Source organism: Rhipicephalus sanguineus, chromosome 3, assembly GCF_013339695.2.
Source record: "Rhipicephalus sanguineus isolate Rsan-2018 chromosome 3, BIME_Rsan_1.4, whole genome shotgun sequence".
Classification (NCBI taxonomy): domain Eukaryota; kingdom Metazoa; phylum Arthropoda; class Arachnida; order Ixodida; family Ixodidae; genus Rhipicephalus; species Rhipicephalus sanguineus.
The window spans coordinates 155,513,734-155,526,470 of NC_051178.1; the positions used below are offsets into that span (position 1 = coordinate 155,513,734).

Consider the following 12,737-nt stretch of genomic DNA (forward strand, 5'->3'; position numbering starts at 1 on the left):
GATCACTCCTAGCAATCTCATAACGGCAACAATCCGCCTTTTTCATGGCACCCCTGCGCATGCACTCTCCCCTAGCGGAAAAGTCACAAAACGTCTCAACGTCTCGGAGGCTTTGCTTCTGGCAATACTGGTTATCCCGGCCCCTACCAAAGCCCTACCAAAATGGCAGAGGGCAGCACAAAAAAATGAGAGGCGGTTTGGGTGAATATTTTGGCTGATGCTGGCACTTTGGAGGTGCGGGCGCTTGACATATAATTTTCAGAATTCTGAAGTTTTGGAAGTGTTAATACTGGGGTGCTGCTGTAAATAACATGTCCCCAACTTTTTCAGTTGCCACTTTATACAAACGAAGATGGGATAAGTGTGTTTTGAACAGCACTATGACATGCTTTGCCTCCATAGCGTTCTCCTCAGTGGCCAGCGAGTATTTTTCATTGCATGCACTAGAAGTGCCATCTCCTGATAGGACACGTAAAACGAGTAAACAATTCGTTTTATTGTAAAAAATTGACAATTACAAAATTATCTGTACGATAATGCAGTAAAGACTGGCATTGGAAGACTGCCTTGCAAGGCCTAAGGTGACTTCTGCGGACTTTTCCGGAATGAGAGTGCAGGGGTCGAGTGTGGTGATCATGTGCCCTTCTTTGCCTTGTAATCCTCCCAACCAGCGCTGTACTCCCGGGCACTGGAAGGAGACAGTTATCTCAGCACTTTGCGTACCATTTTCAGATTTCAGATCAGTCACTTCAATGAGCATTGTTTTTACACATACTTTATGAACTCATTTTTTGTTGTTTTCATTATGTCTAAGTAGCACATCTTCTGCAGTGAGATCTTACCTTAGCTCTGCTGTATTCATTTATTCATGAGTACTGCCAATATAATATATTCAGAGATTATAGCAGGAAAGGCACACTAAATTTTTTTTGTTACGCAAAATCATACATGGTTAACATTACGCATCACTGTTAAAAGAACACTTTAATAAAGCACTTTTAATAACAACAAATTGATTGAACACGATTTCAATGAAAATAATTGTAAAAAACAAAAGCTATTCATTAGTAACATGATATAGGCTCAGCAAGCTTAATGATTCAACAATGACATTAGTCCTACTTGTGAAGCAAGCAATTAATTTTCAATCACAGTTGTAAGTTTGCTTTATATGTGTTAAAAACAGATACAGGATGTCACCAAAGTAATTACAAAAAAGACATGAGGTAGCAACCACACATACTTTTAAGTGGCATTCAGACTGCCCTTGTAGCAGACTTTATAAAAAATTAGGCATCTGGCATCCTTTTCAAAGAAAAAAAAAAGTCATAGGAGGGCCATAACCACAAATAGATAGCTGGAGATACCAGTAGGTGCCCTGCGCTATTTCATCTTTCGCGTGAAATGGTCGACATTTCTTAGCAGATGTACCTCCTTGTTTATGCTTAAAGGGGCCCTGCGACTCTTTTCCAGCATGGTCAGAAAACGCTGCCGATCAATAGCCATTTGTTGATTACTTGGAAAACAAGATGCAGTTTCAGGGATTTGGACTTGAAGTGATTGACAGATGTACCCCACCACCCTGAATATAGATTTATGCCACCTTGTAGTAGCCCCGCTCAGAAAGGCTGAACAAGAATCCTTGCTACTTCATCGTGTGACATGCATGCATTTCCCTGGTTGTCATGACTCTTGAAAACATGACACGTACTGTGCGTAGCCAGCCTTGTGAGCGAGCTTGAGTGCTGCATGGCTCTTGATGGGGCCAAGGCCGTAGAACACAATGTTGTGGTCGTAACTTTGGGGCTTCTGCGCATTGTAGGTTTTCAGGAAGGCCTCTTCGGACATCAGGAGGGCGTCTTTCACTTGTCCCACTGCAAAAGTGACAAATTTTGCTCATCGAAATTCCTCGATTGCTGACTTTTTTTTTTTACAACTACAGGAAAGCAAGGTGCCAGTCCATCAGCTATAATTCGAATGGCACAGAAGTACAAGGGTAAAGCACTGATCATGATGACTACTGCCATGCTTACATTGTACGCAACAGCTCTATTAGGCATGTTTATCTACAGTTAGTGGCAACTACTTTTAACTAGGTTCACTTGGTTATTGTTCTATGGGTTTGTTTCTCTGTGGCACGGACTTGAGCAATACCTCAAGATTACCATACTTGGCTGTAACCAGTGCTTATCTATGGCTGATTTGGCTAACAATGCATTCCACGGAACAGCAGATTAGGCTTTGTATAAGGGTTATCAAAACGAAATCAACGTGCTGCACACTTCTTGCTTTTCTTTGTACAGGACAATGCTATGTTGTGAGTTAGCATGTGCATATTCATCTCTACTGTCTTATCTGACCCCGCTTGAATAGACTACAGTCATTCTGATTATAGTGAGCACTAGAGATTAATTGTCCTCATGTTAAGTGAAGTCTATACAGTTATTCATTGTCACGTTCACAAGAATGCTACATGCGTGTTACATTGGTGAATTGGAACTCTTCTCTACATTCACGTGATTCTGCTATAAGGTAAGTTACACGGTGATCCATATTTCCAACATTGCTATTTGGGAACACCGCTAACACTGCATCACTTGCCCCTTGACATTACTGCTCTCATGTACATTATTTCAGCTGCAATTAATATGACCAGTGTTTGTGGAGTGCCCACAGAAGGCAGTTCCATTAACATGACGGGAATAGCCATTGTGTGAGGAAGGTCTTCTAATGCCACCGGATTAATGTGATGAATGTTCACTGTTTAGACTTTATTTTATTTTCTGACGGTTAGGCATGGTAATAAGCTTCTCTTGAACGCGAGTCCATGCCATGCTAACCAGTACACTTGCAGCAGACAAGGGTTACTTGCATGGAATGTTGATGGCATTGCCAATTTTGCCGGAGGCAGCCACCTCGCTAGGCTCGCGCACGTCTATCAATTGGATGTCGCCGCCTTGCAGCAGAGCCTCCAGGTCTTCATAGCTCAGATCCTGGAAGTTGACACCCGATGTTGACACAGGGCGAGAACCCACAATACCTGCAGAAATGAATGTCAGTGGCTAGAAAACAAATGTAGTAGAATTGTTTTTGGAAAAATTGTTTGAGGAAATGGTAACAAGACAAGAGGTTCACAGAAGGACGGAGGTGGAGTGATTGACAGCAGCTGAACGAGAAGCTTTGGCCTGAAGCCAATGTTTCGACATGGAGACTTGACAAAACATTGGCACGAGCTGAGGTGTTCCTTGTTTATCCAATGTTAGTCACTTAGAGGATATGGTGTAACAAGAAAAAGGATTCAGTAGAAAGCTGAGGAGTGACAAATGCATGAAAAGTTACAAATGTCACATGTGAACGTCACCTTAAAGCTTCTGAGATTTTGCTATTTTCATAATGGTTTTAAAAAAAATTGTATATAGTATGTAAAGTTAAAGGAGTACCAACACAAAAATTTTACAGATTGGTTTTTCTGTAGCAATAAGTAGCTAACGACCTACATGTCACAGCTGGAAACCTTGTTTGCTTGAACACGCATTGGTTGATTATTTGGAGACGTTCTTATAGTGCCCAATCGCAGTTTAAGTTTCAGGGAGTGCCAAGAGAGGCGGGGACCCAGTGGTGTTTCTTTGTACACACAGCTAACCACGTGAGCACAGAAAAGCAGTATGGCAGCCAACTCAAACTCATGATGCAGGTGGTTGTTGGTTATTTACATTCAAAGCAAGGTGATATCGATGTCGCAATGTGCTTCATTTTGCATTTGGTTGCATGACAAACTCTTTAAAGTTTATTTTAAATATGTTTTAGGCTATGTTAGCCATTGATATTTTATAGATGATGTGTTTGTGTCCACACAAACCTATCTTGCAAGTTATCTCGCCTGAAAATTTTGTATCATACAAATTGCCTTTAAATTACCACAACCTCAACTGAAATACGTAGTATATGGTTTACTTGATGTATCACAATGCTTTAAAACATTTCCAATCTCTCTATCAGTGTACCCGTGGTTGAATTCAAAGCACATTCCTATCTGCAGGCACTACTACACAAAGAAAGATTCAGCCAAAAGCATACCAGAAATGTTATCTGTCATACTTGCTTTAGGGAGCATGTTTGTACTTAACAAGGAAGCATTGCCCCCTTGTATGGCCAGGGTTCTCAGAAACATGTCGTTGAAGCAAACACCCTCATAACTCGAGCACAATGACTATTGTTCTACTTGTCCTAAGCACAGATGAGCAAGCCTACTATACTATGCACAACTTGATAGCACAAACTGCGTTTACTATTAAGAAACTGATCTCAGTCCTGAAAATCGTGTTTCAATTGGGACAAAACGTAAAAATGTTCAAATACTTAGGTTTGAATGCAAGTGCACGAGCACGGCACCGTCAAAACTACTGCCGAAGCCCACCGATACATGATCCCTCATAAGCCACTGTGCAGCTTTAGATTTGTTAAACTCCAGAATCTTATTTAATTTTTTGTCGTAACCTTTATCAACATGTCACAGTTAACTACAGTTAATTACTGACCCTTATCCAGCACAATCTGGATAAAAATAAGCACACAAGGACACAAAGAAATTTCCATCTCAAAACACGAGTATGAACAAACTCGCTCGAATTTGAGTGTTAGTTAATCTCGTGACAAAAGAATGCTGCACAACACTAATTTCTTCACAAAAAAAAGTGTTGAGGGTTGTTCAAGTATCCCCTGCCCAATAATCGCCCTACCGATACGCCTGCTGCATGCATCAGGTGCAGTGTGAATATGCAATGACAAAGCACCCCATCTTGAAATGTTTTTGCCACGTGAAGTTCTTCATAAAACATCAATCGCTCCATGTTGTGCAGTCAGATGACAACCATGTTCAAGTAGCCATATGTCATCACAGCATATGCAACGTGCACAACCTTGAATATTTACAGTCTACTAGATTGTGTTCAGCGCATATGTCTCCCATGCATAAACAATACTCTGATGCCAAATTCTGCACCTTCAAACTAAGCTTCCTTTGCACATTGTGTTATGCATCAGGTAGTACTGCTTCTGCACTACAGTTTCCTTAGTTGCTACAAATGGACTGTTGTAGCAACTAATTGCTACGTAGGCTCCTAGAAAATAAGGTTAACAGGCTTACGCAGGCTTCTTGAAAAGCTTGCCAACTTGCAGTGCACAAGAAAAACACTAGGGTGTGTGTGTAAACAAAAACCTTGCTGCACACAATTGCACACAGCGGGTTTTGGCCGCCTTTATAACTGCATTCATGCCTACTACAATATAATTGCCTTGAGGTTAAAATCTGCAGGGTAAAAAAAAACGTTCATAAGAACTGCGAGTCTGCTCCGAGAAAGATGGTTGTATGTAGGCTTGACCATGCAGCAATGAACGGTGCAGTAAGAATATATGCTATTCGTGCGCAGCTTCTTTTATTCCCTAAAATTGTGTTACTTGGAAAAAAAAACCAACTCATGAAGCACTGCTCGGCCATTTCAAAAACTTCACATCGTCGTTTCATTTCATCTACGCGTTTTATAAAACACGCTGTGCCCAATAAAACTTATTTCGAAACGTTTTCAAGTGGGACTTGCTTGAAATATTGTATATATTTATCTGTTCGGGCATAAATGTATATTCTGATGATTGATTTCTGCTAAAACAAGAAGAAAGTTGCAGCTGACACACAACTTGTTTCGTAAGAAATAACATGAGAAATGGTGAAGTACTAGCAGCGTGTTTGTTTCTCTGAAGAAAACATATTCTCACTTTATCCCCCTATAGATTTAAACAGTTGCCTGCCAGTAAGCTTGTTACTTTGATCAGGTCCTTAACATACTTTTTGTAATGAGCTTGATATGATCATATGATGTATTAATACCTGTTCACTGTCATATTTCCTTATATTTTCCTTAGAACAGTTTCCCTACAATAACATTTAATCAGAAGCTGTCCTTACACTGATCATCTTTGCACAATGCAAAAGTTTCTAAGATAAAAAGCAGACCATTCAAAAAACGCAGTAACTGTAACTTCAGCGTAATTTCTATCCCAATCCCGGCGTTCCTGGCAACGAAACGTGATGGAACAAGCGCCGCATTTTTTGCTTCGACTCCTACTCGTTTGAAGGGCAGCGCTGAAAAACAAGGGCAGGGAATTATATCTATTACCCTCATACGCTGAAGCTCTCCGCACGTGTTTTATTTTTTTTTTAACTGAAAATTCTTCCAATAGGAGGAACTAGCAATGACAGTTTCAGTGCGGCGGCATGAGCATAGGAATGTCCGAGAGCACGTAATGCAGTCCGACGCAGCGAAGGAAGCCCAAGTTAGCTGTTTACAAAATCACTCGCCCGGTCACATTGACATTACACGGGCTTACAGCCCAGCTTTTGACTCAATAACGCAGGGAATCGTTTCTCGGTGCAGTTGAGAATATGTGCTAAATTATGTAGTCAAAGTTATCGTGAAAATAAAGTTGGACCTGAAAGTAAGCATGGTGCGCCCTGGTTGGAAAGTAAAGAAAATAAATAAACGGCAAAATGTATTGCCGTTCTCCCCGGTAATGTGCGATAAACTGAAACAAATTAATCTAGCAGGAGGGAGATGGCTGTCCCGCGGAATCGTGCAAGACGCAATTTCGTTCCAACAATCGGCGCATGCTCGCGATGTTTCCATAACAATTCGATAACTTACAAGGACCGAGCTGCGTGGAGCGGCATGCAGTCGTAGCACACGCCTCGAGCACGACGATCTGTTTCGTATGAAACCCCGCCAGCGGCGCAGCAGCGAGACGCCGTCCTAGAAGCCATGGGACCCTATTCGATCGAACCACCGACAAAACAGGCTTGAAAAACATGACTGCCCTTGTAGCGCACTGTGTAGCCCGCTCTGCCAGCACTTCGTCAGCTTCTCCTACGCGGCGCACACGATGAACAGCGGAGCACGCTTCGCTGATTCTTTTTTTGCTCACGAAGAGCGCTGGAGCGCTGTTGCAGTGGCTGCTGCGACCAAATGCGACTGGCTTGCGTGCCGCGCCGCGCGCTATGCGCTATCTTTGCTATACATCTTATCAGCCGGGGAAGGGCGCGGAATCGTAGCCGGCCCTGCTTGGCCCTGCCGGTACATCGACCTTGCGAGGACGCGCTTGAAAAGCCCCGCGTTATACCCGCGTGGCGTATCTCGCACGGTCTCAGACCATGTGCTACGAGGTGGCCGGGTATGTTTGCAACCGTTGCCGGTTCCTCTAAAATTGCCATCGGCTGTGTATCTTGGATAGTTCACGGACTTATGCCAGCCACGGTCCTCACAGGTTTCCATCTTCATTTTGACTGGTCATGAATCATATGACCGGATATGAGTGATGCTGTTTTTTTAATATTTCCGCTCAGGGTGAGGACAACGCGTTGTCGTCTGCTACGGCGGCCGCCATTTTCGGGCGCACATCGCTGTCGGTAAGTGGCTAACGCGCGGAATCTGTTCCTTGTGCACGACACCTGCATTCCCTTGAAAAGGAAAGAAACGTTCTGTTGTATTTTGTCTTGACAAATGTACTCAGAAAAAAGCTGCGTAACGCCTCGTTACATTGCGCGAGAAGGAAAACTCTGATAAACTCCATGTGCGAACTGCGAGACATTAAGAAGACTCTGATAAAGTTATCGGAAGCTTCCTTTACCTCTAGCGAAGGCCCACCCATACCGCTCTAGTTCGCCGCCAAGGAGGAAACAGACGCGATGGAGGGGCTTTGTGCCTCGACCGTACATTGTGCAATGTGCGAACTAGCTTTCTTTTTCGATATCTGTAGTGTGCGCATTGCAGGAAAAAAGGAAAGACTGCTCAGTTTACGTCAGCATCAGAGGCAAGATGAAGGGATACAAGCATTGTACAGGATAACGGGGCGTTGGGGCTTTACCCATATTATACGCACTTGGATCTTTCAAAAGGGGGAGCAATAAGAGAGATGAACGCGGAAAAGTTAACCGGAAGCCTCTGGTTTGCTGTCCTGCACCGCAGGGAAAGAAAAGCGTCAACAAATGAACAAGGGCTACGAAAAAAAAAAGAAAACAAGAAACATGCCTCTGCAACAGGCCATGTTCACGCAGTGCTGGGCAGTATCGAAGATACATGTATCTTAGATACTATCTTAGATACTCTTTGAGTATCTTGTATCTGTATCGCGATACGTCTCGCAAAACGTGTATCAGTATCTGTATTTCCGATACATTGAAAAATGTATCGTGTATCTTAAGATACAAGATACTGCGATCGCACCACCACCGTACGAAACAATAAACGTTGGCTGAACGCCTCATCTCAAGCTGGTACCGCTGCCACTAAGTCACCAAAATGAAACTAAAGGCCTTGAGATTAATTTATCTTTCCACCAGAGTTTTCCAGCGACGATAGGTGATGAGCTGTGAGCGTCCCTATTGGGGGAGCAGAGTCACGTGGTGGCGCTCGCATCGTCTCGATAGACAAGCGCGCGAACGTACGCCAGCCGACCTTTTGTTTTATCGCTTTTTTTTCTTTTTAATTATGTCTCTACAGTGGCATTTGGCACTTAGCAACTGTCTTGTGCCGCGTACTCCAATGCCCGCGGCGTCTTTCGCACACATTCTGATGCCACTGTGGTGTCATTATCGAAGTTTCTCTTGCGTGGTGCTTCGTTACGAAGTCTGAAGAATGAAAGCATGGGGGATTGCTTTGCGTCTCGTAGATTTCACACATCGGCGATTTGAAGGATCTCATGGATGTAAGTTTGACTTACATGCACTAAGATTAACTTATATGCAAATAATATTCCAACAGCCATAGCACCACCGGTACCGATGCTGGATCTAACAGAACAAGCATTCACATAATAACCGCCTTCTTGGCGTCTTTCTCTTTCATTCAAAGAGTTTTTAAAATCTTAATTTGATTTAAAATCTTAATTTGTTAGCAGAAGTTCTTTCTTAGCTGCCCTTCTTTTCCATCCCGTGCATTATATATGATTCTATCAAGTTTTGTTTCTGGTTTGCTTACTGAAATATGCCTTTAACGTACTGCCAAGGTAAGCTCTCTGTTTTATTCTTGCTTTTAACTTTCTGCGTCATTTCAGCTACTGTTCACATACTTATAGTCCACTTGAATTTACTGTTATGTAAAGGCGATCTTGAGAGCAAATATGTAATTTTCTGGGCGCGCCTGGCGTATTCAGTAACAAAAATTCTGCTTACTACTAAGTAAACTCGCGAAATTGAGTTTCCATTTTACTAACACAAATTATTAAGCGCCATTTTAAATATGTTAGCAAAGATATTCGAGAAACATTGTTATACCAAATGCTCCGTTTTTCTCATGAGCGTCCCAACGAGCCGTTTGACGCTATTTTCCATAGGCACTGAATTTAATTCTCATAGCTATTAGGGGTTACCCGTCGCGGTGGTCTAGTGGTTATGGTGCTTGACTACTGGCCCGAAGGTTGCGGCGGCCGTATTTCGATGGAGGGAAAATGCTAGACGCCCGTGTGCTTCTATTTAGGTTTTAGAACCCCAGGCGGTCGAAATTTCCGGAGCCCTCCATTACAGCGTCTCTCATAATCATATGGTTTGCACGTTGTGTATGGATTGAAGCAGCGTTTTTATCCAGCGGTCATAGCTGGTAATGCTCGACAGAACCTGCTCGTCCCAATTTTCGGAGTCTTTACTTGGTTGCTCAAGTCCTTTCGCATCACAGTTAAACGCGTGGATTGAAACTGCACGCATTCGATCACTAGACGCCGCAGCAACTAGCCCGAATTGAAGCCTTACCGAACGTGTACGGGACAATTAAATCAGCAGCTGTATAAGGATGTCTTCTGGTATCTTTATTATTCTCGTCATATCTCTATCTTTTTTGTTTGGTTTCCCACATTTTCCGCCGTGCTCACTTGTACTCAGCCTGCAGACAAATCAGCAAAATAAGGCTGCCGGCTAAGTGCACTCACCCCCCTCCCCCTCCTCCATTCTCTCGTCCAAGGGGCACATCTTCTTTCCTCTGTCGTAAGAAACCAGTTTAGCTCTCGTTTAGACGCTCGGTAGCTTCGGAAATACGAAGCGACTGTGAGTGATGTATATACACGCAGTCAACTCAGGTGGCCACACCGGAAAGTAATTCTTTAAAGAATCCAGTTTCAAACGAAGGAAGTTGGTCGCTATGTGACGCAGCTACTGAATCGACTTGAGAAGTTGTTCACGCTCAAAGTCGCCACATAGTCGTTGCACGTCCGGCAATAGCCGCGAAGGGCTGTAAATAATTCATGAAGTGATTTCTCCTTATAAACCGTGCTAGACATTTTGTAGCGTAAATGTGGTGCCGGACACTCTCGGAAAGAGCCGATCGGCGGTTTCAGCGTCAACAGACCGAAAGCACTCGACACTATATTTTCGTTATCGGTGTTCTACCCGATCAAGTTTGTTAAGTCAGATAAGGTGGTCACGTTCGCACAGAGAGAGCGAGTGGCGGTATTTTGAAATTTCGAATACGGTTTGAACGGCTCTTGCTTTTCCATTCGTATGGATTCAAGTATTCACTATTCGAAATTGTGGGATGGTCGTTCTGTGTTGAAATTTTCTAGACTCCCAACAGCGAGTTCATAAAGGCGTTTATGGATGTAGAAGTGGGCTTCTTCCTACTATGACTGTTGGTGTGGCGAAGCCAGCTTTGATAAACGCCTTTGTGGTGTAGCTCGTGCATTGAAATGACTAAACGCGAGCGACGAAGGTAGTTGTCAGTCAACGGAAACCACGAAGCCATTAAGTGCAATGTGCTTGCTTTTTTATTTTTACCTTTTTTATGGTGCTAGCACCTAGGTTCACCGAAGCATATGATCCATTGTGTTTTCCATTAGTTCACCGGGAGGAGGTGGGGAGGGGGGGTTGTCCATAAATTTAAAATAAATAAAATAAAAAAGTCGAACACAAACACAAAACCATAACGCAAGCACCCTTATCTGTGGATTGTGTTGTTTCGTGCTCGTCTATATCTCAACAAGAGCACACTCGCTGAACGACCAACCGACACGGCCGCCGAAGAGAGGCCAGTCTGCAATGCCTGCTCTATGGCTATGAGTGGCTTTCACGAAGTCGTTTTCTTTTCATATAGGAATGGCCGGCAAAGCTATTTGTTGTGACTGTGGTATCGAGGAGACCTTGCAGCACATCTTCTGTGACTGTGCTCGCTACGCTGTGCAGAGACGATCGCTCACAATCGCTCTAGCTCACCCTCACCACAGACTGATGTCGCCATGCAAAGTCATCGACGATGAAGGCAACGAAGGCATTGCTAAAGTTTTTGAGGACAACAGACTTGCACGAGCGGCTGTAAACTGATAGTGATACCGTACATTGGACAAGACAGACGGACTGTGGCATTATGTGTGTACTGTCTCTTTTTCTTTACTCTTCTAACTTTCAAACTCCCCCATCCCTTTCCCCAGTGTAGGGTATCATACTGCTTATTTTGAACTGCATGGTTAACCTCCCTGCATTCTCCTGTTTGGCTTCCGTCGCCTTTCAGAAACATGCAGTGCCCTCTCTCATTGGGACCATGCATTCGAAGAGACACAGACGAGATAATATCACGGTGTGACGTGTATGGACTGTTTTTCTTTATTGGGAAATGCGTTTGTGCGAGCGGGTTCTACAGCGGGCGCAGATGCCCATGGTGAAGACGCGAGAGGTAAGGCGACACGAGCGCGGCGTTCCGTTGTCCGAGCAGTGGCGGGCTGTCCTCTGGCGTGGCCGGTGGTTCGCCCACTTCGCCTGCTTCGGGCCAGGTAACTCCACTGATGCCGCCTCCAGCAGCCGCCTCCTCGTCTCCACCTACGCCGCCTGGATCTTTGACGCCTCCTCGGGGTCCTGCATCCAGCGTGCAAAAAAAAAAAAAAGGTATTTGGAGCGTTCTATAACCAGACAAGACACCTAACCTTCGCTAAACCGTCCTTCATGCGCAGCTCTGGTAATCTTGATCTCGATCCTCACAAGCCCCTACTGAACGCCTACAAATACTGGACGGGAGGACGACCGCCGCGCATCGGGCACGTTATTCGAACGTTGCCGGTTCGGTCTCTGCCGGCGGCAAGTTGTCTTTTCGTCCACTTCAATTCCTTGACATTTATATCATAATTAATACAAATACCTTCCCCTATACTTTCCTTGGCTTGATTGTCTGTTGGTTCGCATTAAGGTTGTGTCTACAAATACTGTATACAGCTATTTTCTTCAGCCTCAATTTGAACTCTATATTCGCTCACTTCCTCTGAGCCTTGCGCTTGCCAATGAGTCATGGTCGGCGCATGTTTTGTAATATCTGTTGTAGTTCTTTACGTATACCAAAGTCAATGACCGTATTTTTTTTCCCCGTTGCTTTGCTTTTCGCTTTCTCTTTCATTCTACAGTGTATGCCTATTTCTCCAATACACCTCTCCTTGTGGCCGCTTTCCGTACAAATAAAATATATATGCGTAATATCACACAATAGAGATCAATAGTGGCCGGGTCACTCACCGCGCTACACTTACGTCCCAGCTGTAACTTAAAATATTTCCAAATATTTTACACGTACAAACCTATGTGTGATAGTATTGAGGCGTTCCTCTTGGTAGAACCTATGTTAAATTAAGAGTATTACATGGCTAACAGCATTGGCGAGAAGTACCACGGAAGGAAGAGACGATGCTCAAAAGGACGTCTGTGTCACGTTGATTACACTGAT

At 43.8% G+C, this 12,737-nt stretch overlaps 2 protein-coding genes across 2 annotated transcripts in view; both read right to left on the reverse strand.

Annotated features, from left to right (window-relative positions):
- Window positions 1–493: 493 nt before the first annotated feature.
- Window positions 494–7,021, reverse strand: LOC119387527 (thiosulfate sulfurtransferase/rhodanese-like domain-containing protein 3). The gene is made up of 4 exons (XM_037654940.2): window positions 6,699–7,021; window positions 2,873–3,040; window positions 1,712–1,874; window positions 494–688 (listed from the first exon to the last, which is right to left on the reverse strand). The coding sequence occupies exons 1-4, from the start codon at window positions 6,859–6,861 to the stop codon at window positions 634–636; spliced, it is 549 nt and encodes a 182-aa protein (XP_037510868.1). The 5' UTR covers window positions 6,862–7,021; the 3' UTR covers window positions 494–633.
- A 4,568-nt stretch (window positions 7,022–11,589) lies between these two features.
- LOC119387525 (uncharacterized) overlaps window positions 11,590–12,737 on the reverse strand; it is an 85,009-nt gene continuing 83,861 nt past the window's right edge. The window contains exon 11 of the mRNA XM_049414190.1: window positions 11,590–11,881. Within this exon, the coding sequence (XP_049270147.1) occupies window positions 11,664–11,881 (218 nt within the window). The 3' untranslated portion in view covers window positions 11,590–11,663. The remainder of the gene's footprint in view (window positions 11,882–12,737) is intronic.

Bases quoted from the DNA above. Each gene is read 5' to 3' on its own strand.
- LOC119387527 (XM_037654940.2), bottom strand. From the start codon at position 6,861: ATGTTTTTCAAGCCTGTTTTGTCGGTGGTTCGATCGAATAGGGTCCCA. The intron at 3,041-6,698 runs GTAAGTTATCGA...TCATTTCTGCAG, and splicing joins CTCCACGCAGCTCGGTCCTT to GTATTGTGGGTTCTCGCCCT. The intron at 1,875-2,872 runs GCAAGTAACCCT...TCACTTTTGCAG, and splicing joins CAATGCCATCAACATTCCAT to TGGGACAAGTGAAAGACGCC.